Consider the following 25651-nt stretch of genomic DNA (forward strand, 5'->3'; position numbering starts at 1 on the left):
CAGGCTTTACAAAATGTACTGGTGACCTCAGTGGGTAGTACATTTTATGTAATGAGGACTTAAGTTCCCATTTTAAAAAGCAAGAAAAATAACATGCAGAGTAGAAACAGCCCTGCTTATACCAAAAGTAGATGTAGTGCTTGCAGCAGACAAGTACAGAGAGACATGTTGCAACTGTTTTTATTCTATTTTTAGTACTAGCACTCCTTAGTAGAGGTACAATACTTCCAATAGGACAGTATCCCCAAACCTTCTATATTTCCAATGGGAAATTCAAAGTGGAGACACTCAATAACAGAGCAGATGAAACATTTAATTTCATAGAATTGACCTGAACACAATGTTATATTGCAAATATAATTTCAATAACTTACCCAAGTCCTGGTTGTGAGCCTTCTCCTGTCCTTCTACATACAGCAGACTGTATCCTTCCCAGAGTTTGGCCATTCCAAGGGGACACAGTGGGATCTGGACAGATTGGCTGTGCTTCACTAAAGTATAGCCCACGCTGACACTCCGGCCAGGCATTCCAGGCAAACCCAGTGGACCCTGTTTCCCTGGGGCACCTAAGCATAAGTTTACATAAAACATATAGGATTAACGTGGATTTCACATTTTATATTTCTTTATTTTTCAGTTTGTTGAGATAACTACCATTAAAAACTTTGTTTCTTCAGCAAATCCACTTTAAAGAGATTATTTACAATGTACGAAATAAAGTGATTCTACAGCCCTATGCTTTTAAACCATTTGATTAAAATGTCACCCCTTACTGTAAGTGTATGTCTATTTCAAAGGTAAAACAAGTAATTTACATGTTAAGGCTTGCATGTTTCTAGGGTGAAATCACCTTAAATAGTTTTTCAAAGAAATGAATACCTAGTGTATCCGCTATACAATTTAAGTAGAGTTTGTGGTTGAGAAATGCACTTTATTGCACTGTATAACTGTAGCCTTCTTAAAGAGGTCTGATGTTTTCTGGGGATGCTGCTCATTCTAGCATCCCTGGGCGATCTTCTAAGTGTCGATGCTAGTGGACCCTCTATATAATCTAGCATCTTCTATGAATGGTTGGTGCTAAGCATAAAACAGACACTTATGCTATGCTGCCTTTGTCCCAGTATGACATATTCCTCAAAACGTGCCTCTTAACCTCATCGTGGGCATCAACATATAGACTCTTTTCTATCCTTCATTAGCCATTTCCTACACTCACTCTCTCCTTCGAATTTCCCTGACTTATGCAAATATGTCTTTGTAAGGAAACCAGCTTTTTGCTGGCTTACCCCCCCACCACACTATTTACCCCAATTTCGACTACTAGGTACTGCTGAAATGCCTGTGCCCTGCTAAACAGGACTCCGTGCATGTGCTCTGACCCTTAAACTGATGTATGTTGAATTGGCTGGTCCCCAATTGCCATAACCCAACTTACTGGTAAATCCCTAGTATATGGTACCAGGGGTATCTGGGCTTGTAGGTTGAGGTGTTTCTCGTGGACTGCAGCACAAGTTGTGCCCCCATGAGTACGACACAGTAAAACATGGCTCCCAGTCTGCCCATTGTAGACTGGAAGGGCAGTTTAAAACTGCTAACTCAACGCTGACATTTAAAGTAATGGAAAAGCCCAAACCTCCCTTTTAAATGTACGTAAGTCACCCCATGGCAGGCCTAATGAGCCCTAAGGCAGGGTCCTGTATTTTAGAAAGTAGGAAACGTACTCTTATATATTTCAGCAGTAAAAACCCTCAATTATCATTTTTACTGTGGAAAGGCTAGTAGCCCCATTGGCAAGTACAGAGTTACAGGCTATCACCCCAACCGACTTCTGAATGGGACTACTAAGGTTGGTACTGTTTGGTACAAAAGGAATCAGAGCATTATATCTGATTTAATGTTTAAATTGAATTTAATATTACTGATGGGCAAAAGTGCAACTTTAGAAGTTGCCACTTTAGTAGCCACAGGTTTCCAGTGTCCGTTTACCTGATGTACAAGGGGCTTGTCTTGCAGACAGCTTTCTGCCCTCCTAGGGTGATGTGCTAATGACTCCTAGGAAAGGACAAAATAATAACTTGCATGGGAGAGAGGATTTCCTCCCTCCTGCATGAAGCCACATGGATGTTTGCCCGAAAAGCGAGCTTCAAGGGAGAAGCCGTCTTTGTAGGGCAAATGGGTAACACTTGGGAGAGGGGCTGCTCTATTGTTTAGGCGGACATGCTGGCTCTGGGGACAGGCGAGGGGATGGTGTAGCCCCTTGGTAGCTACACCTTTGGGGGTGGGCTAAGGAGCTCTGAGTGCTGAGAGAGGGGTATTGTCAACTTGGGAGTGGCAAGAATGGTGCATCCTAGGATTGCCAGATGCCACACTTTCCAGAAAGTGGTCATCAGGAGGGAGGAGACCTGGTAGGCCATTGGCTACCAACTGCATCTTACCCTGAGGGCATATTCTGAAGATAAAATAGGGGACCCCTTTCCCCCAGAACTCAGATCTCGACTGACTCAAAAGAAGGACTGAAGGAGGACAGCCCTGCTGCACCAAGGGACCAGCAAAGAGAGGCTGCACTGACGAGGGCGACACCTGCTGCACCTGGTGGCTAGCGAAGAGAGGGACTGTCCCTGCCGTGTCCTGTTTAAGGAGAAGTCATCTCTATACCCCAGTCAAGCCAAGTGAACGTCCAAGGGCTAGTCGACTGACATCCTGATGGCAACATAGGGACACAATTGCTGAAGAAGCCTGCTGGGGCAAGTTGATAGCCCAAAGTCTTCAACCCGCTACCACTGCTGCTGTGTAACACCAAGGACCAAGAACCAACACACAGAGTCGCACCCACGTTTGCTGAACCCAGTAATACTGTCGGAGAGTTCCTGGGACCCTCAGAAGGGAAGTTATCGTCCCAGTAACAATTGGCCTGTGACCGCCACATTGCGTGGCTGGAAGTCCAGTGGCGACTGAACTTCGGCCAGACCATAGAGGACTTTGTGGGAAGTAGACCCTACAAACAGGACCCCCTCACCACCTTCGTGGACCGAGGAATCCCTGCAGGAAGACCCCCGTCGACCGCATCACATCCACAGTATCCTTGGAGCATCTTCAGGATTCTGCATCCCTTGCATCAGGACTACTCCATAGGAATCCATTACAACAAAGATAAAGTGCCAGGAACTGCTGAAGGGCTGCTTCTTCTGAGAAGGTAGCTGTTCTTGAGGACCTTGCTGGTCCCCCTAACTAGCTTCCTGCCAGAGTTGGTCGCCCCAAGTACTTCTACCCAACAGCATTGACACTTACCTACGTTTTCTCTGAAATGTTTAATTACTTTACTTTGCCAAGGCTTGTGCGCGGTTGAGTGAAATTGCTTTGATTTATTATTGCTTGTCAAATCAGTATCTCTGGAACTGTCCGGTGGATCTTTTTTGTTCTTGTGTCCAAATTCTTATAAAACTACAGTCAATTTTATAAATTGTTATTTTGATTTCTTGAGTGTAGTATTGATTTTTCTGCAATTGTCTTGGTGCTGTTTAAATGCTTTACACTTGTTTCGCTGTGTAAGCTTTGCTGCTCTGTGCCATAGCTACCGAGGGAGGAGCTGATGGTTTTCCAGATGAAACCTGTTGGACCTGAAGGGGTTGATAAGTGTATTACAACCACACCATATAATACACTCCATTTCCTCACAGCCTTAATATATGTGCTTCACTTGTGCATATTTATGATGGCTTTGTGTCCATTTTGGCTGTAGTACCTATAGAAGTGTAGTTTGTGAATAACAATAATAATAATACTTGGATTTGTATAGCGTGGCTAATTACCCGTGAGGGTCTCTAGGCACGGTTCCTAGGCACGGGAGATTAAGTGATTTGCCCAGAATCACACGATGTTGAGCTGACATCAAGACTCGAACCTGGGTCCCCGGCTCTAAAGTCAGCAGCTCTGCCCATTACGCCACACCCTCTACACTCTACAATGGGCTTACTATTATGTGCATGTCCCACCTAAACCTATCCTTACTCTTCCCATTTTATAGTATGTTCCATGTTCCAGCCATTCCCCCATCCCTCCCATATTTACTACTGTGTGCAGAAATCTCTGCAGATAAAATACAGAAGAGGAGGTGGTGGAGACCTCCACACGCAAGTTAGAATTTTGAATCAACGTGCTGCAAACCAAACACATCATCTTCCCTGTAGTATTCTATCCTGTAGGTAAATGCCAAATTTCTTATATGGCTGTCTGTTACATTATAATCTCTGTCTTTGCTCTCACATTGAGTGCCTGAATTAATTATCTCACATTCTGTATTGTACGTATATCATAAATGCAAAGCAATTCTCTCTTTTCCTGTTCAGTGCACATCGGACAAGTTACTTACCTTCATTAACGCCTTATCTGGTAGAGACATGATCTAGCCGCTGATTCCTTACCTTTGAACTTCCAGGCGTCAGACTGGATCTGGAAGATTTTTCTTAGCAGTACCCCTGTGCGACGGCAGATGGCGTCAGTCGACTCTGCGTGACGTCGTCGTCCTCATTGTGACATCTGTGTCATCAATATAACCGCCATTCCGGGGTGCTGACATCAGTACTTTTCACGACTTTACATACCAGATGTGCGAAGCCATGAAGTGACTGACCATGGTGTGTTAAAAAATGAACAGCTAGAGCCCTGAAGCAGAACTTTCCTGACACTAAAAACAATTCTGCAATGTGGGGAGGATGGGTTGGTCGGTAAGGAATCTGCAACTAGATCATGTCTCTACCAGATAAGGTGTTACTAAAGGTAAGTAACTTGTCCATCTGATAGAGACATCTAGCCGCTTTGAACAGATACCCAAGCAATACCATCCCCAGAGGAGGGACTGCGGAAAGGTTTAGACCAGAAAATCCTGCAAATCTGAGCGACCAAACAGACCTTCTCTGTGACCCTGGGAATCCAGGCAGTAGTGTCTGGCAAACATGTGCGGCGATGCCCACGTGGCTGCTTGGCAGATATCAGAAACAGGGACACCACGCTGGAGAGCCGTGGTGGCCACTTTTGCCCTGGTGGAATGGGCCCTAAGCCCTTCAGGGGATCTTTCTTAGCTAAGGCGTAGCAAAGTTTGATACAGAGGATAACCCAGAAGGATATAGTCCTCTTTTGGACAGCATGCCCTTTCTTTGTACCCACGTACACTATAAAGAGAAAGAGCTGGTCATCCACCTGGAACTCTTTAGTTCGATCGAGATAGAACGATAACTCTCTTTTTGGGTCCAGATGATGGAGACACTCCTCTTCCTTGGAAGGGTGTGGGGTGCTGCATAGAAGGTGGGAAGAGTAACCAACTGTCCCATGTGAAAGGGTGTCACCACCTTAGGGAGAAAAGATGCCCTTGTATGGAGCACCACTTTATACGGGAAGACTGTCAGGTAAAGAGGCTGTGATGACAGTACCTGTAGTTCGCTCACCCTCCATGCAGATGTTATTGCCACTAAGTAGGCTGTTTTGGTAGTAAGCAGCCGTAGAAGGAAGTTGTGCAGCGGCTCAAATGGTATGCACATCAGAAAAGTGAGAACCAAATTAAGGTCTCACTGTGGCATAATAAAGGGTGAAGGGGGGAACAATATTTACAAAATTTGTTTCACTGGTAGGCGTATACCAATTTTGTTAAGGGAAGCCTGGCTGCCAAAATAACCTCACAGACTTCGGGAGGGAGGTAAAAAGCTGTCAACTGTCAGCGCTAAATCGTCATGGATGAAGGTGGAGAGTGGACAGGTTTGGGTGGAGGACCCTCCCCTGCTGCTATTACAGAAGATCCTCCCGAAGGGGCAACCTGATCGGAGATTTGATGCTCCTGTCTAGAAGCTCGGGATACCGAAATCTCCGTGCCCAGTCAGGAGCCACAAGAATAACTTGTGTCCTAATCTTCTTGAGCACTCTGGGAAGGAGTGGTATGGGCGCAAAGGTGTATAGAAGGCCTGAGCTCCACTCGCGACAAAAAGCGTATCCGAGCGAGAGCCACCTTGGAAACTCCAACGCTAAAACAGCTGACATTGTGTGTTCTCTTTGGAAGTGAACAGATCTATCTAAGGCTCTCCCCAACGCTGAAAGAGACCTTGTGCCACCTCTGGATGGAGACGTCACTCGTGATCCGCAAGGCACCTTCGGCTGAGCTCGTCTGCATTGGCATTCAGAGAACCGGCCAGGTGTTGAACTACCAGGGAAAGGCCCTGTTGTTCCAGCCAAGTCCAGAAACGCAGGGCCTCTTGACTGAGAGTCCAAGACCCCACTCCGCCATGTTTGTTGCAGTACCACATGGTGGCAGTGTTGTCCGTGAACACCTGCACAAGCCTTCCATTTATCAATGGCAAAAAGGCTTTCAGTGCCAGTCAGATCAACCGAAGCTCCAACAGATTGATATGGAGCTTGGCTTGCGCTGGAGACCAGTGTCCTCTGATCTCCACCTCCCCCAGATGGCCAACACCATCCCAGAAGGGACGCATCCGTCACTACTGTGAGATCTGGGTGGGGAAGGGAGAGAGGTCGGCCTTGAACCAACCGCGGTCTGTTAGCCACCACTGCAGGTCTCTCGCAGGGCCCTCTGAAATCTGAACCAGGTCAGTGGGATTTCCTCGATGCTGTGCCCATTGGAACATCAGGTCTCACTGCAGAGCCCGCATGAGCCACCGTGCATGGGTCACTAGCAGGATGCAGGAGGCCATGAGGCCCAACAGCCTGAGAGTCATCATCACCGAAATCTAGGATAGAGGATGAAAAATCAGTATCATAGCCTGAATATCCTGGAATCGCCGTTCGAGAGGACAGGCCCAAAAATGCACCGTGTCCAGAACCGCTCCAATGACAGTGAGCGTCTGAGAGTGGCTCAGGTGTAACTTTGGCACGTTGATAGTGAACTCAAGCGAATGCAGGATGTTCGCCGTAGTCTGGAGGTGGGAGACAACTGTGTGGGGCGAGCCTGCCTTCAACAACCAGTCGTCGAGATAGGGGAGGACTGGAACCCCTGATCTCCACAGATGGGCTGCGACCACCACCATCACCTTTGTGAACACCCGAGGTGTGCTGATGAGGGCGAAGGGAAGCACTGCAAATTGAAACTGTTCGTGGCGCAGGTAGCGACGTTTGGCAGGTAGGATAGGGATATGAAAATAGGCATCCTGCAAGTCCAGCGTTACCATCCAGGCTTCCGGGTCCAGGGCAGACAGGACCTGAGCTAGGGTGAGCATCTTGAACTTCTCCTTTTTGAGGAAGTAATTTTGGGCCCTGAAGTCTAGGATAGGACAAAGGCCTCCATCCTTCTTTGGGACCAGAAAGTAGCGGGAATAACAACCACTGCCTACTTCAGGCTCGGGAATCCTCTCTATAGCTCCTTGGCCAAGAGAGTCTTGACTTCCTCGCGGAGTAAAACAAAGTGATCCTCCGTCAGCAGATTGTACACTGGGGGCATAGATGGAGGGGTGGTTCTGAAGGGGAGGGAATAGCCCCTTCGGACTCTTTGCAATACCCACTTGTCCGATGTGATATCTTGCCAGTGGTGGAGATGATGGCGTACTCTACCACCAACCGGCTGAGAGTGATCTGGAGGATCAGACTAGGAAGGTTTTGCAGTAGAGGAGGGGGATTGTGGCTTGGCTCGACTTCTGGTCCGCGGCCACAGACCCGTAGACGTTGCTGAACTTGCAGGGCCTGCTGGCCAGAGTAGGGTTGGCGAGGTTGATAGCCCCTTCCGTAGTCACGAGAAGAGCGAAAAGCAGATAAGGCCCTAGGGGTTGTGGTGAGGCCCAAAGACTTGGCCGTGGCCTGCAAGTCTTTAAAACACTCAAGGTCAGTAACCGCTTTGTCTCCAAAGAGATGGGAGCCATCAAAGGGCATGTCCATGAGGTTAGCCTGGACATCCCACGAAAAAGCAGATGTTCTCAGCCAGGCGTGACGACGAACGGCCACCATCATGGAAATCCCTCTGCCCAGTGAGTCCGTCGTATCCAGGCTACATCTAATGGCACACTCAGCTGCGTCTCTCCCGTCTGAAATAGCTTGGGAGAGTAGAGCCCGGTCCTCCTCCGAGACTCTGGGCAGCATCTGCACAACCGTGTCCCATATCAAATGGGAATAGCGGCCCAGAAGGCATGTGGTGTTCACCGACCCCAATGCCAGACTTGCGGATGATTTTTTTTTATTTCTGAAACTCTCCAGTCTCTTGGAATCCCTGTCCGGGGGAGCGGAAGGGAACACGCCACGGGAAGTGGAAGTCTGGGCCACCAAGCTTTGTGGGTGGGTGGTGAGGAAAAGTGAGTCGCCCGGTGCAGGCCGATGGTGGCAGGCGATCTTCCTATTCACAGGAGCCCCTGTCTGGGGTTTGGACCAGGTACCCAGAAGGACATCTGTCAAGGCCTCATTAAAGGGCAGTAAGGGTTCTGAGCTGGAGACCCCAGGCTGCAGGACCTCTGTCAGGACATTAGTCACTGTAGGGAGCTGCAGGTCCAGGACCTCCGCAGCCCTACGCATCACCATGGCAAATGATGCTCCCTACTCAGCATGCCAGAGTCTGGGGAGGTGTCCAAACCACTGTCATCACCCAACTCCTCGTACCAGTCCACAACTTGTTGGTGCAGGATTTCTAAGGGATCCTGCTCCCCCTCCCAATCTTTCTCCATCCCTAACACTTCAGAATAGGGCAGGGTGAACGGCATGGAGGCGTATGGCTCCGTTGGCGCCGGTCTCGGCGTCTGGGAACACCCAACCGACTCCATGTCATCGGGAATGAGGATCGGGGAGGTGCTGGTAAGGCCAAGGACCTCAGCGTTGAACGCAATGCCCAGGAAGGTCGCTGTGGAGGTGCGACCGGCATCGGTCTGGACCCGGGAACGGGTCCAATGGGATGCCGTGGCCAAGGCCGCAGGCGTGGGAACCACGGGGGCCCCTCCATCCTCTGAGCCGCACCAGAGACACAGTAAATGGGGGTCCGTGACCAACATGGCGTGGTGACAAGCGCCACGTGGCTTGAACCTTAAAGTCTTCTTGCTTGACATGCCTAAACACACCAACAAAGTCGACAAAAGGGTAAAAAAAAAGTCTATCAAAAATTGACAGGGGGTAGCTCTCTTCAACGGATCGATGCTGGCTGGCTCAGATAGAAAAAACTGACATCAGCGCGCCAGAGTGGAGGTTATAGTGATGACGTCGACGACGTCAAATGGAGGCGACTGACGCCACCTACCGGCACATAGGGGTACTGCTAAGAAAAATCTTCCGGATCCAGCCTGACGCTTGAAAATTCAGATGTCTCTGTACATATTTGTGTACTGCAGATGCTTCTGACCCCTGCATATCCCATCTCGTTCATCTTTCAGATTCTGTTTCCTTACTCACTCATTTTGTTTCATAGATTTATAAAGTGTGTGTTCCGCCCTGTATCTAGGATTCCCTCATAGATCTGTGTCTGGTTTTTGGCTGTTTGAGATGCATTATCACTAGTGTGGATGCAGTTCCTAAGCTGCTGTTATGTGTATGCTTGTTCGTAGGTCTGCTGAGGTGGTTAGTTAAGGTTCCTGTGTGTAGCTGGTGGTCTTTAAGCTGTTCAAGGTCATACCATCTGGAGGACTGTTATATGCATTGCATGGCTTGGATATGATGGAATATCTGTCAAGGGTACTTAAGAGTGTGGTGGACTGTTGTGTGTATACTGATAATATTTTCAAAGCATAAATACAGGTCACTTGATTTAATTTGACAAAAACATGTTTATTCTTCTCCCACCTCACAATAAGGGTTTCTCCTGGATATATACAACTGCACAATTCTATGAACTAAAGTAGCCACCAAAAATTAAGTTGGTAACACATTACAACACTCCTTTTACCTAGTGTTTTCTGGTTTTAACACAAAACATAGCTACTTGAAGGACACACATTATGCAAAATGTATGAAACAATTACCTTCAAAACCGACAGGTCCAGGAATACCATTAAAACCAGAATCTCCAAGTGGGCCAGGATCACCAGGCAAACCATTAATTCCGGCTTGACCAGGTTTACCAGCAATGCCTTTTGGACCTGGAAGAAGACACAAGCTCTTAAAATAAAGCTGATACATAGATTGCTCTTCACAGCACGCAGTGATGAGATGGATGTACATCTATATGCGTAAACATAGCCTTCTTTAATGCAGACATTGAGGAAATGGATTCACACGTATTAACATAAATAGAGCCTTCTAGACTGAGACAAGGTGGTTCCATGTCTATTTGAATAAACATTGCAGACAGTTATAAGCCAGACGCACATCTAATAGTATAAACATAGCTCTCCTAAATTGAGACACTTATGAGATGGATGCATACCTATTAGCATAAACGAACAAGTTACTTACCTTTGGTAATGCATTTTCTGGAGTGGTTTGTGACTGAATGAGGTGAGTCTGCTCTTAGCAGCTAGTTGTTATGGTATGGGAAGGCTGGTATTCCCAAGTTCTGCATGTGGGCTGCAACCACCATCACTTCTGTGCACACACGTGGTGCACTGCTAAGGCCAGAAAGGAAGCACCGCAAAATGAAAGTGCTCTTGGCCTACCTGAAACTGCTGGTAGAATTTGTGTGACTGCAGGATGGGGATGTGGAAACAGGCATCCTGCAAATCCAATACCACCATCCTGTCTCCTGTGTTCAGTGCTGATAAAACTTGGACCAGGGTAAACGTCTTGAACTTGTTCTACCAGAGGAAGAAATTCAGAGGGTGCAGATTGAGGATCGTGTGAAGGCCTCTGTGTACTTTGGCACCTTGAAATAACTGGAATAGCAACTAGTCTCTATCTCTGGTACCAGCACCATTCATATCACTCCCTTGGTCAAGAGAGCCTGAACTTCTCCTCAGAGTATAGACAAGAGGTCCTCTGGTAGTTGTTATGTGGGTGGTATCTCCAGAGGTACCGGAGGAAGGGTATGGAGTATCCATGTTGCATGATCTGGAGTACCCGTTGTGTGGACGTGATGCTCCTCCATCCGGGAGGGTGAAAGTTGATGTGCCCCGTGCTCAGGATGCATTCTGAGTGTGTCTACTAAAGGCAAGTATTGCCATATAATTATCCCTACCATTTGTACAAGTAAACTAGAGGGATCTGGACTTTAATGAGGGATCTGTATCCTGAAGAAGGCCAGTGACCCATCATGGCGTTTGGAATAGGCTGAAACATGTAGATACATGCAGACAGGGTAATGGAGATGTAGCTTCTCCAATACACTTGCTCATTGCATATTTTAACCCTGCCAAGGCGGGCCCTTAATAAATAAGGATAGGGGCACCCACTTAGACAGTTTTAAATATCTTTTCTTTCTGCAATAGGGATCCCTCTATGAAAAGATGTATTTTCTGTAAAAAAATATGCGCTACGCCCTGAGTGTTTGTCTGCGCTAGGGTGTGTTAACGGCCCTAGGACGAAGCATGCCACTATTAAGTGAGTGAGAGCAATTTTAACAACCCTATGGGTTTTCCAGTAGGTTTTTTCTCCCTTATTGTCTTTATTTCCTATATTCCCAGTTCTCTCCTAGATTAACTGTCCCCCCCACCGCCCCTTTTTTTTGTACCTCTCGTTTGGTGAGTTCTATAATCTGTTTGGGAGACTGAGGGAAGGCTCACCCTCTAGTCCCTACAAGGCTTACGTTTAGCGTTCTTGATCTTCTTCAGAACTCTGGGCAGAAGTGGTATGGGCAGAAAGACGCACAGGAGGCCTGAACTCCACTCGCTACGAAAAGCTTCACAGAGCGATAGCTGCCATGGAGACTCAGGGCACAAAACTGCTGAAATTGCGCATTTTCTTCGAAGGTGAACAGATCTAACCAAGGCTCTCCCCACTGCTGAAAGAGCCCGTGTGCCACCTCCTACTGAAGACACCATTCGTGATCCGCTAGGCATCGACGGCTGTATTCGTCTGCCCTGGCGTTCCGAGAACCTGCCAGATGTTGAACCACCAGGGTTATGCCCTGCTGTTCCAGTTATGTTCAGAGACGCAGGGCCTCTTGGCAAAGGGTCTATTACCCCACTCTGCCCTGCTTGTTGCAGTACCACACGGCGGTGGTGTTGTCCGTGAACACCTGAACTAACTTCCCCTTGAAAGAGGAAGAAATGCTTTCAATGCTAGCCGGATCGCCCGAAGCTCCAACAAGTTGATGTGGAGCCCAGACTCCGCTGGAGACCAGTGTCCCCTGATTGCCACCTCTACCAGATGGCCACTCCATCCCAGAAGAGATGCATCTGTCACTACTGTGAGAGCTGGATGGAGAAGGGAGAGGGACTGCCTCTAACCAAATCACGATTTGTAAACCACCACTGCAGGTCTTTTGCCGTTCCCTCCGAGATCTGAACCATGTCGGAGAGATTCCCCTAATGCTGCGCCCACTGGAACTTCAGGACCCACTTCAGAGCTTGCATACATCACCTGGCGTGATTTACCAACAGGATGTAGGACGCCATGAGTCCCAGCAGCCTCAGAGTCAATCTCACCGAAATCCAGGATAGAGACTGAAACATCAGTATAATAGCCTGAATATCCTGGACTAGCTGCTTGAGAGGATAAACCAAAACTGCACTGTGTCCAAAACCGCTCCAATGAAAGGGAGCATTTGAGAAGGAGTCAGGTGTGACTTTGGCACGTTTATAGAGTACCCGGGCGAATGCAGGAGGTTCGCTGTAGTCTAGTAGTGTCAGTCTTCCCCTACCTCCAGTTGTGGAGGTAGGGGAAGACTGACACTACTAACCTGAGCAGATGGTAAGGCCAAAAGGTAGCATGATAACCTGAAAGTGCTTGTGGCCTACCTTGAACCACGGGTAAGGCCTGTGACCCGGCAGGATGGGGATGTGAAAATACACATCCTGCAAGTGCAACGCTACCAATCAATCTGCTTGGTCTAGGGCAGACAAGACCTGAGTAAACGTTGGCATCTCAAATGTATCCTTTTTGAGGAAGAGATTGACAGTCTGAAGCTCCAATAGGAGCCACAAGCCTGTTCTTTTTCAGAATCAGAAAGTAGCGGGAGTAGCTACCACTGCCTACTTCTGAAATTGAAACGTTTTATACGGGGAACAACCTTTACATCGCGGTCATTAGACCGCGATGGCTTCACAACGCGATGCCATTACTACGCAAGTAATTACATCGACTTGCAGTAGATGGTGCTCTAACATAAGGAATAGTATAATTTTACTATTCCAACACCTTCCCAACTATTGCGTAGGGTGGAGTTGAAATAGTAAATTATACATTCCTAATGTTAAAGCGCCATCTAATGCAAGTTGATGTAATGACTTTCCTAGTAATGGAATCACGTTGTAACAACGTGGTCGTTGTAACGACCGCGTTGTTACCTACTGCGTAGTAAAAGCACATGTTGTAAAGTGCTATATTCGTTTTATATAGCTCCCTTGGCCAGGAGAGCTGTAACCTGGAGTAATGCTAGATGATCCTCCACCAGCCGTTCTTGAATTGCCGTAATAGGAGGAGGAAAAGAAAGAAAAGGAAGAGAATAGCCTTCCTGAAAGATCTGCAAGACCCATCTGTCCGATGTTATGGACCTCCAGCGGAGGAGATGGTGATGAATACTCCCTCCGACTGGAATGAAATGGTTTTGCAGACTCAAACTAGGAGTGCTTGGAGGCTGCAGCTGCCGAGGGCTGGGTGACAGACGACTCCTGGCTACCATTTTGATATCAGAATGAACCACGTCCATGAATAACTTAGGAAGTCTGCGCAGGACAGTGGCTGGGATATGGCTTACACGATTGGAAACCCCTTTCAGTGCCCAAAAGGGGCGGAAGCTAGACTGAGGTGTGACCATGAGGTCCATGGATCTGGCCGTAGCACGAGAATTCTTGAAGTGCTCCAATGCCTAGTCCGCTTTCTCTCCAAAAGGACGAGTCCCGTCAAAGGGCATGTCCATGAGATTAGTTTGGACATCACCTGAGAAACTAGATGTTCTGAGCCAGTGTCACCATAACCGCTCTGCCCAGCACGTCCTTCGTGTCTAAGCCACAGCTAATGGTGAATTTTGCTGCATCTCTCCTTCACTGCCTGGGAGCGTACGGCTCGGGCCTCCTCTGGGACCTGTGGCAACACTTGCACAACTGTCTCCCAAAGAGTGTGGAGAAACGGCCCAATAAGCATGCAGTATTCACCGACCGCAATGCCAGGCTGGTAGAAGAAAACATTTTCTTCCCAAGTGTGTCCAGCATCTTGGATTCTCATTCTGGAGGGGCAGAAGGGAATGTGCCATGGGATTTCGAAGCCTGAACCACTAAGATCTCAGGGGTGGGGTGATGGCTGAGGAAACTTGGATTGCCCGGCTCCGGGTGATGGGGCGTGCAATTATCCAATTCAAAGGAGTCACTGTGCTAGGCTTGGACTACGTGCCCACAAGGACATCTGTTAGTGCTTCATTAAAGGGCAATAGGGGTTTGGAGGTGGAAGCCCCAAGAGATTAGTCCTGACCTGCACAGCGGACAGCTTCAGTCCAAGGACCTCTGCTGCCCTCTTTACCACCATGGCATAAGAAGCTGCCTCCTCCATAGCCACAGTCGGCGGAGAGAGCATATCAGTATTTGGAGATGTGTCCAGTACACTGGCCTCTCCAAGATCCTCAGACCAGTCCAGCTGTTCCACTAAAACTTCCAGTTGATGTTTTAAAGGGTCCATAGACCCCTACCAATCCTCACCCATGCCTAAAACTTCCTCAAAACACACAGGCAATGACATAGAAGCTTTGGGCTCCATCAGTGTCGAGCGACGCTGACCTGTCTCCGAGTCGTCGTGTATAAGGATGGGGCTAGTGCCACTGGTGGGCACCGGTGATGTCGGAGGTACCGACTTTGGGTCCGACGCCGGGAAAGGTTGCGTTAGCACAACCGGCATCAACCCTCATCCGGAATCGGATCCATGAGGCCCTACCGGCACCATGGTCGGAGCAGATAGCGTCAAACCCAATTGGGCCCCTTTTGACCCTGTGGGCCCAAAGGCTCACTAGAACGGTCTGCCTGCTCAAATACGTGGTGCATGGCCTCAAAAAACTCTTCAATTTGAGCGGGGTCTCTCCAGCTCCCGGAAATAGGGGGAGGCATGTACTACGCCACCCTAAGGGACCCCGATACGAATAGCATGCAGGCTGCCATCGCAGACTGCATGTCATGGTGCAAATCATGATTGAAAACACGACATGGCACACTCACTGTGTGCCATGCCAAAGGCACTGCATGTAATATATGTAAGTCACCCCAACAGCAGGCCTTGCAGCCCTAGGGCAGTGTGCATTATATTACATGTGAGGACATATCTACATGAGCAGCTATGCCCCTGTGCTGTCTAGTTCAATTACTAGATGGTACAAATGATCAAGGAAGCCATCTTTAGCCATCTTAAGTATATGTACTCGTCACTGGTCACTACAAGTTTCCCACCTACATGATGGCTTTACTGAAACTGATCGTGTTTGGTATCAAACACCTTGTCTTGATAAATCTGTGCTGTTGCTAGTACTAGATTTATTACGACATGCACCCAGAGGCCATTTTAGAGGTGCCCCCTGAAAAACCTACCAGTGTCTAGTGGGCTGGCAGACTGGTATTGTCCAGCCTGTCACCACAGACAAGTTTCTGACCCCTGCAGGTGAGTGTCTATACTCTCTGAGGCCAGAAACAATGCTTTCTCCGGAGGAAGGTGATCACACTTCCTCCAGCAGGATGGCTAGTGATTTAGCATATCAAGGCGAAGGGTTTCAAAGCCCCTGCTGCCTTTGATATGCCACCGGCTTCCCCAAAGACCTGGGAGATGCCAACCCCTTCTCTGAGGCCCATTTGGCACCAGGACAGGTGGGAAAATAGCTATGCAAGTAGGCGTGTTGCACCTCTAGGCTAGTCACACCCCTTAGGTGGGCTACCTGATGTGGTCTATGAAAGAAGGGTCCCACCATCTTGTGTTTGGTGGAATTAGTTACTCTGGGGCAGGGTTATGCCCATTGCCCACAGGAAATGGTAGAGACCTCAGGGGTAAGTAGCACATTGGCTACTACCCTTCACTCCCTTTAACACCCCTAAATTTAGTATTAAGTAGCCCCCCTACACCAGGTACTCAGATTCAATTCCTGGGAACGGAAGAGGACAAGAGAAAAGCACTTGCAAAGACCCAGCTCGTCCAAAAGCTGTACACCCTCTTCAACGCTTGGAGGATTGCCCAGGACTGCGACAACCAGTTAACATCTCCCTTGGGGTGGAGAAGCCGTCCCCCTGTAGCTGAAGGCACCGACAAGCATCTGCGAAGTTCACTGTGTTGCTGGCGATCGGGCCCACTGAGGAAGTAGCACTCCAGAAAGAGGTATTTATTACTCTAGGAGGTCAGATCCATTCCGCTGCCAAGTTTGGAGACGTTGGGATCTCCAGGAGCTGTTCAGCACCAATACCCTGCTTACCGGAGCATTTGCAGCAATTAAGCCTTGTTGCGTGTCTAGTTCGGACACCACTCACTCCGACCTACCAACGAGGGAATTCACGATCCATCAGAGCTTCATCAACAGAGGCCCTGCTGCCCTGTTCCCTTCCTCTCTCCAGGTCACCCAAGAACCATGGGAGCCTCTAACTCCTGCGACCTGCTGGACATAACGCTTCTGCACCCCGAGCTCCCCAGCCCAGGCTCACATAAACAGATGGTGTCTCTGTGGCCCTGAGACCCTCAAGAGCTGAGCCACTCCTCACCCTAGTTCTGCTGGACTGTTCCTCCAGTCCTCCTTTGCAGCCTTTTCTTACAGTTACTTGTACCCATTGACTTTAGCATTCGGGGCTACCACTGCTGAAAGCACCTCTGCACCCAGACATCCCAGGGCACGTAAATTTGAATTCTTGATGCTTTCTTGGACCTTAGCCCCTACTTATCTTAAGTCCAGAAGAACAGTTCTGCAAGTCATCTGTAAGTGTACCTATGCAGAGTATGTTTCTCCCATAAAATAACAATATCGTGTTTGAGGCTCATGCCTCAAATCTGACAGCTGTCATTTTCAACTATTTTTACTGTAAAATTTGATAACATCTAAAGCACTTACCTAATTCCGATAATCTTAGTGCCAAAATGTACATAAAAATCTAGATTATTTTTCTAAATTGGTTTAGAGTTTCTTCTTGAGTGTGCGTCTCATTTATTTACTCTGAATGTTCAACAAATGCTTAACACTACCCTCTGATAAGCCTAAACTGTTGCCCACACTACCACAAACAGAGCATTTGGGATTATTAATTTAAGCCCTGTAAGGCAATAAGGGTTGTCTGTACTTTCTACATAATGTACCTTATCATGGTACAGTACATACAAAGCGAACTTCCTATAGGAAGAGGTGTGGCGCCGCGGCCAGGGCGACTGACTCCGGAATCTGGGGATCACGGTTCGATCCCCGGCGCCGGCAGCAGATTAGCCCAGCACCATGTGACTCTGGGCAATAGCTTGCTTAATCTTCCTGACGGCCCCCAGCGCCTAGAGACCCTTGTGGGTGATTGTTTGCGCTTTACAATTGTGGATTATTATTACAGTTGCCCTACATGTTCTAGTTTCAAGTTCTCTTGGACCAAGGAGGGTGTGCTCCACAGATCAACCAGGTGAAAACTGCTCACCCAGAACTGGTATGTGCCTGACAGCCAACATCCCAGTGGTGGTTGGGCAGTGCCTAGAGTCTGATCTACAGGAAGAACGGTTTTCCATTTCCTTGTTTTCCCTGAAATGCCTGGAGAGTCCTGCCTGGAAGAAGGGGGAACGAGCAAGCCATACATGCAGACGGAGCTAACGACTGGTGTGGACAAGAGAGGTTATCCATCCACCAGACAAGTGAATAGCATGACTGGACTTGGTGTCAATCATGGAAGCCAAAGTGAAGGATTTGCAGCACTGCCGAAGTATGCCCAAGAATATTCCTTCATTGACATAGTTGTTCCATTTGCAGCACTTGCTTAGGATTGCCCGAGGGCTTTGTGACGCTAAAGAAGGAACTGACACTGGCCTCTGGCACTGCTTGAGTGCCTGAAGCAATACTGTTGACATATTCATGACACTTTTTTATAGGTACCTGAGCAGCCTGCGCTTCTGAAGAAGAAACCTGTGAATCCACAGCACGCGTCCAGGAGTGTCCGATGAAGTGAGACTATGGCGTGTCCTGGCATTTGTCAACCGTGCGCCTGTGTGGACTATGCCACTGAAAATGGAATCTGCTACTTTGAGGCACTTGCCAACGTGTGCCGAAGCAACTGAGTGACTGTCCATGGAAATATCCTCAAGTGTGCCGATTTGGATCCAGCTTCTGCTGACCAGAAGTGCCTCGAAACTACCCAGTCATTGACTCTGGAAGAGTTCTGCATGAACAACTAATCCCAAGAAGGCCCCAGAGACCTTCCCTAAGACTCACTGGTCCAGAAGGTGAGTCTGAGATAAAGGGGCCCTACTGTTGCTGAAACCATCAGCCCATAGGAAGGCCGCCATCTGAAGATAGACGCATGCCAAAGATGCCTCTAGGACACTGTCATTGGACACATACCAGCCCACTAAGAGGGGAGCAACAGCCTGGCCCCACAACAGTGCATGCTGGGTCTGCGGGACACTCAATGATGTAGGTTATACATACTAATGTAACGACAAGCATTTACAATGCAATAGGTCTCGCGTTTATGAAACTTTGAGCTATTGGCATTGTAAATGACAATGCCTTTTATTTATGTTTTGTTTTCAAAATAGATAAATAAAAACCATTGTCATTTACAATGAAAATACCTTAAACGCTCGCAAATGCGAGACCTATTGCATCGTAAATGTGTTTGCGCTATAAAAAAAAGTCAAAACGCAGGCAGGACAAACTGTTTGGCAGTATTTAATGATAAAATAATATGCTTTGTTCTATGTGGCATATTTTGTAGGGCGAGTGCAGTCACGAGAGACGTTGAATCCAGATAGGTTGAAAATGTGTTTCAGTAGAAACAGGGATTTGATAGAGCTGTGGACTGCATATCAGAGACCACTAGGGAAGTGCGGGTGGGGTTAGGAGTGTGGTACGAGTGAACTGACAGTGATAAATTACAGTGCCTCTGCACTGGTAATGCTGAGCACAAGGTCATGACGCTAGCAAGATGCAGAGTTAGTGTGTGTTTGTTAACATCCTTCAGGCAAATATTTCATAATTGGGGCTCTGTTGATGTTTGACAAAGGACTGACACGTCACCAGAATCCTGTGATGCACCAGGCCAGTAATATATTGCGTTAAAAACAATGATCAGTGAAGGGAAAGCCCAGAACAGCGAGTTGCTGGCAACGTCATTAAATCTTCTGAGTCCTCTATATCCAGATCGCTTCTACAGTGACTGTAATAGGAACCTGCTATGAATGAATGAATGATTGCTTCACTATAGCGCTCTGGGGAATCGGCCTCAAAGCCCTGGCTCACGTGAACGCGCACCGCGTCATGCTCCCCTTTTCTCAGTAGAGCTCTGGTCCTCAGAAACCAAAAGCGTGAGGGAACCGAGTGCGGGGCGCAAGGGTGGGCTGCAGATGGCCCTAATTATATGATTAAAGGCAGGAATTCTAAAGGCAACGAAATCAGTGCTGGGAAAATCGAGACACCAGTCAGCTCTAGCGAGGAGACGTGCTGCGACTGAGCATTACCGGAACAAGCAGCATGAAAATGGTCAAATGCTAAATTATGCTAATGAGGCAGTGAGGCCCTTGTAAGAAGTTACCACGTCACGAGGGACACCCTTTCCGTGACTTTCTGTTAAAAAAACCTATTGCATTTTGTGGTCTTGGTTTGTGTCTACTGCATCAAATGGGCTAATAATACACCTGAAAACGATGACGTGTCAGAGGATATGGAGTCATCAGGTAATAGCAAATTTCAATACGTTTAAGCACACCTCCCTGTTCAGAGCAGGTCGGCGTCGACTGAGGACAGAGGGAGTCAAGCTTAATACAGATGTCTCATATGAAAGAGGCCATTTTACGGGTCATTAAAATGCAGCGAGGGAGCAAAAGGAGGAGAGGGAAGGATTAGTTACTTACCTGTAATCATAGTTCTCTTCTAGGGGTGTCCTCATCAAAGTCATAAGCACTAGAATATTCCCGCCCATCCGCGGGACTCTGGAAACATAATCATATATGTGACAAACATATATGTATCTCCACATATGTATACATATACATATATGTATCTCCACATATATATATATATATATATTACCTACTGGCGATAGCCAGTAGGTAGTTATAGTTAGGACCACGTTTCCATAGGAAAACCTCAACATTCTATTTTGAATAACTTTGGCGCCGGTCGACGAATCCTCGCAAATTTTTCAAAATAGGTGGGGCGCTACGCTCCGCTCCTACCCTGAAAGTCTCGGGGGGATCCGTCTAGCGGGGGCTGAGATAAAAGGGGGGTCCCAAAACGCGTTTTTCCCATGCATTTTTCCATAGGACCTTTAGAACGAGCTACAGCCCGAACGGCTGAACAGAATTACTCAAAATTTGGCAGAGAGGTAGTCCCTAGGTCAAGGAAGTGCCTTTTGTAGGTTTGGTGTAAATCTGTTCAGTAGATTCTGAGAAAATAGCCTTTAAATCAATATATATATCTGAGCCAGCTTACGGTACGCTTACCGTACGCTTACGGTAAGCGTACGGTGGCGTGCGCGAGCGCGATTCTGATTGGCTCTTAGATCTTAGTAAACATTCGAATCGGCCGAAACCAGGAAGCGGCGGCCGCCATTTTGTCTCTCGCACTGAGAGTGATTTTTAAAATATCAAGCCCAAAAACATGTAAAGGGGCTGTTTTGACAACTCCCTCCCACATAGTCATGTTGAGGGAGTCCCCAAACATCCCCCAAGTGCAAAAACGGTTTTATTTTTTTTTCGGCAATTTCGCGGGGTACGCTTACCGTACGCTTACCGTAAGCGTACGGTAAAAAAATAAAAATAAAAAAAACACTATCCACACTTACCCCACCCCCTGTGCTTTTGGTGGCCGAAGGCCACCAAATGTACAGGGCTTATGTTAAGGGCAAAAAACACTATCCACACTTACCCCACCCCCTGTGCTTTTGGTGGCCGAAGGCCACCAAATGTACAGGGCTTATTATAAGGGAAAAAAACTTAGCATTTAAAAAACCTTGCAAATTCACTGAAAAAACCATAGGTTTCACACGTTATAGTTAGCGGAAATTTTACTGATAAAAAACCAGTGAAATTCCCCCGTTATAGTTAGCGCAGGCAACTATAACTCACGCGACTGCAATCTTCTGCTGATGACATATGTGTCTTTATGAAAAAAAAATATTTGTAATATATGTATAGCTAAAAATGTATGGAAGAAGACATGGGCAAATAAGTGTCTAAATACAGTATTAGCATCAGCAGAGGATTGCGGTCGCGTGAGTTATAGTTGCCTGCGCTAACTATAACGGGGGAATTTCACTGGTTTTTTATCAGTAAAATTTCCGCTAACTATAACATGTGTGAAACCTATGGTTTTTTCAGTGAATATATATATATATATATATATATATATATATATATATATATATATATATATATATATATATATATATATATAAAATAAAAAAGCAAATACAGCCTTTCACAATCAGAGCTGAATAATGCTGTAAGGACTCCCCTGTATATTATAATCAATATATCTATTATAAACAATACATCAAAAACCAGGGAAAAACAACAGCAAAGCAGGTTTGAAAACTGTTTTAATGCTTAGCATTTGGCACAATCCCTCAGATAGGTCTGAAAGCATTGACAGCTCGCAGGCTGCATTGCAGAAAACTACAGCCTAGAAAGGCTAGAAAGCTAACTCATAGCAACATAGAAATAAACTGGCACCGTGGCTTTAAGGCAGCCATGACCCCTAGCTTCCCATCATGCCTCAGGGGTGACAGTTAGGTCAGTTGTTCTTTGCGGTGACACAAAGCCATGACACAAAGAGTTGACAATTCCTTAAAAATAAGGATCCTTTGCCCGGGAAGGCGGGAGGGTTGCTTATGACTTTGATGAGGATACCCCTGGAAGAGAACTAGGATTACAGGTAAGTAACTAATCCTTCTCTTCCAGGGGATCCTCATCAATTGTCATAAGCACTAGAATAGAATAGCGAGCCTCACCTCTTCCACTGCGGTCAAAGGAAAAAAACAATTACAATCAAGCTCAGATAACTAAACTTGAAAACCCAGATATTTTATTATCTGAACAGATTTCTCAAGGAGGCTTGGCCTACTTGAGCATCCGCCCTGGAATCGGATTCAAGACAATAATGCCTCGTGAAAGTGTGTACCGATCTCCAGGTTGCTGCCTTGCAAATCTCTGCCATCATGCAAGAAAGCTATTGTAGCTGCTTTCCCCCTAGTGGAGTGTGCTTTAGGTGACAACAATAGGGGTTTATTTGCCAGCTGATAGGCCAATTTTATATAGGACACTATCCATCTCGAAATGGACCTTTTGGAAGCTGGGAAGCCTGTCCTCATGGAACCACAATTCAAAAACAATTGTTCTGATTTTCTTATGCCCTTCGTTCCCTCCAAATAGAACTTGACCACTCTCTTAAGGTCTAAGGAGTGGAGTGACCTTTCCGCAGGAGTAGCGGGATTGGGAAAAAGGACGGTAGGGAAATTGACTGATTAACATGAAAATCAGAGACAACTTTTGGCAAAAAAGCAGGGTGAGTTCTTAACACTACCCTGTTGTGGTGAAAGATAGTATATGGCTCTTTGGAAGACAGCGCTTGGATTTCACTTACTCTGCGCGCTGATGTTATCGCGACTAAGAAAGCGGTCTTCCATGTCAAATGCTGCAATGTGGCTTTATGGATGGGCTCAAAAGGAGGGCCCATCAATTTAGAGAGGACTAGATTCAACTCCCAAGGAGGAGAAGGAGGCCGAACAGGGGGATACACTTTCTTCAACCCCTGTAGGAAATCCTTGACCACCTGTAGTTGAAAAAAGGAAGGCTGGTTTGGAGACTTTCTGTAGGCCGTAATGGCCGCTAAGTGTACTCTGATCGAGGAATACTTTAAACCTGATTTAGCTAAGTACAGGAGGTAGGGAAGAATTACCCCCTCCTGCCCTGTGGTAGGATTAAAATGATTACGATTGCACCATGAGTAGAATCTTTTCCACTTAAAAGAGTATGACGCCCTTGTGGAAGGTCTCTTTGCCTCCTTTAGTATATGCATACAGTCCTGCGGTAAATTCAAATGTCCATATTGCAGGACCTCAGGTGCCATGCTGCCAAGTTCAGTGAGGGAAGGTTGGGATGTAGAATCTTCCCGTCCATCTTGGTCAGTAGGTCCTCCTGTGGGGGTGCACCGACAGCTGTAAGAGATCCGGGTCCCACCACTGACGAGGCCAGTCTGGGGCTATCAGTATCATTGACATGTTGGATCGGATGAGCTTGGATACCACCTTCGGGATCAGAGGTAGGGGAGGAAAGGCATATGCAAATATTCCGGACCAATCCATCAAAAAAGCATTCCCCCTCGTCCCTGGACGGTGGAACCTGGATGCGAAGGCGTGGCATTTTTTGTTTTGATCGTCTGCAAACAAGTCTATGGAAGGTTGCCCCCACTGATGGAAAATTTCTGCCACTACCTCGTCGTTTAGCACCCAGTCTGGCTGATCTTCGAAGTGCCGACTGAGTGCGTCTGCTCGCACGTTTCGCTCCCCTGGAAGGTGCACCGCTGTGATGGATAGGCCTCGGGCTAGAAGCCAGTGCCATATCGATTGAGCTTACAGGGAAAGAGGGCGAGAACGCGTACCACCCTGTTTGTTGAGGTAATACATGGTGGTCGTGTTGTCTGTTTGGATCAGGATCGAGTTGGACGTGATTGAGGGCTGAAAACCTTTCAGAGCTAGATGGACTGCCCGCAGTTCAAACATGTTTATGTGGTAGGATTGTTCCTTGACGGACCACCTTCCCTGCATCTGTAGGCAATCCATGTGCGCTCCCCACCCTTGTAGAGATGCATCCGTTACCAAGGACTGGGTCGGAACAGGTTGATGGAAGGGGACTCCCACTAAGAGGTTCTTTGGTCGAGTCCACCATAGAATGGATGACTTTGCTGCTTGCGAAAGCACAATTCGGTCTTCCCAGTGATCCGATGCTTGGTCCCACTTGTCCTCTAGGTCCTGTTGCAAAGGTATCATTCTCAGCCTTGCGTTTGGAATGAGAAATATGCACGTAGCCATCGATCCTAGCAGAGACACCACTTGCCGGACCGTGGGACGAGTAGTCTGGAGAAGAGTTTTGCACTTCTGTTGAATTGATGAAAGTCTCTGTTCCGAAGGAAACGCTCTTCCTAGGCTAGTATCCAGAGTGGAGCCCAGATAATGGATCACCTGAGTAGGTCGGTGAACCGATTTCTCCATATTCACGTGCAGACCTAGCCTGCGGAGTAGAGATAGACACATTCGGAAGCTGCTCTGTACTTGCTGAGGGGATGGCCCTTTCAGGAGCCAATCGTCCCAGTACGGGTATACGAACAGACATCTTCTGTGTAGAGCCGCCGCTACCACCGCCATGCACTTGGTAAAGACTTGTAGGGCAGATTTTTATTCGAAGGGCAACACCCTGAACTGGTAGTGATTGCTGCCAACCACGAATCGCAGATATTTGCGATGACGGGGAATTATAGGAATGTGGAAATACGCATCCTGGAGATCCACTGTACACATCCAATCTCCTGCTTGCAGATGTGGACATATTTGATGCAGCGCCAGCATGTGAAATTTCTCCTTCAAGAAGACTTTGTTCAATGATCGAAGGTCCAGGATAGGTCTGAATTTGTGCTCCTGGTCTCTTTTTGGTACAAAAAAGTCCCTGGAGTACACTCCCTTTCCCCCCAGAGAGGGAGGAACCTTCTCTATGGCCTTTTTTTGCAGAAGGGTCACCACTTCTTGTTGTAGCAACTTTAGCTGGTGAGGACAAGATCTTTTTGGAGGGACGTCCTTTGGAGACACATGGAAACGTAGTGCGTATCCATTGCGCAGTATACTGAGCACCCAACGATCTTTTGTTATGTTGCACCACTCTTTCAGATGATGTGAAACACTTCCTCCCACTGGAGTGGGCAACGGCGTCTGAGGAATCTCTTGCTCATTGCTTCCCTGCTGATCTAGCTGTGGAAGAGGACTGCTGCTGATTACCTCCTATACCTCTGTTTGACTTTCGGCTTTGGAAATGTGATCTTCCTTGATTTTTGCTTTGGGTTCACTGAGGGGTTTGAACCCTCTGTTGGTAGCCCTTGCGCTGGTTGGGTCTGTATCTCCGCCTGAATTCTTTTTTCTTCTCTAATCCCACCGCCTTCAGAGTGTCTAATTCGGCTTTCATTCAAGCCATCTCCTCATCTGTATGGGAGCCAAACAATGAGGAGCCAGAAAAAGGCAGGTTAAGGATCCTCTGTTGAGCATCTGGTTTGAGAGCTGTAAGCCTTAACCAGGCAGACCTCCTAGCGCAAATGCCATGCGCATAAGAATGCGCCGATAGTGTGCCACAATCCGCTGCCGTGCTAATCATTTGGTTAGCTACCAGGGATCCTTCTGTAATGACCTCCTCAAAGTCCTTTTGATCCTCCTTTGGCAGATTCTCTTTGAAACGATCCAAGGAGTCCCAT

The 25651-nt window shown here is 47.4% G+C and overlaps 1 protein-coding gene across 2 annotated transcripts in view; it reads right to left on the bottom strand.

Moving 5' to 3' along the window:
* The window catches only part of COL4A6 (collagen type IV alpha 6 chain), an 847824-nt gene that overhangs the window by 16617 nt on the left and 805556 nt on the right, over positions 1-25651 (bottom strand). For both annotated transcript variants that reach the window (XM_085608162.1, XM_085608161.1), the window contains 2 exons: positions 9927-10043; positions 375-566 (listed from right to left, as the gene is read on the bottom strand). In XM_085608162.1, coding sequence (XP_085464288.1) covers positions 375-566; positions 9927-10043 — 309 coding nt within the window. The remainder of the gene's footprint in view (positions 1-374; positions 567-9926; positions 10044-25651) is intronic.

The sequence above is a fragment of the Triturus cristatus genome, chromosome 5_2 (genome assembly GCF_964204655.1).
Source record: "Triturus cristatus chromosome 5_2, aTriCri1.1, whole genome shotgun sequence".
Lineage (NCBI taxonomy): Eukaryota > Metazoa > Chordata > Amphibia > Caudata > Salamandridae > Triturus > Triturus cristatus.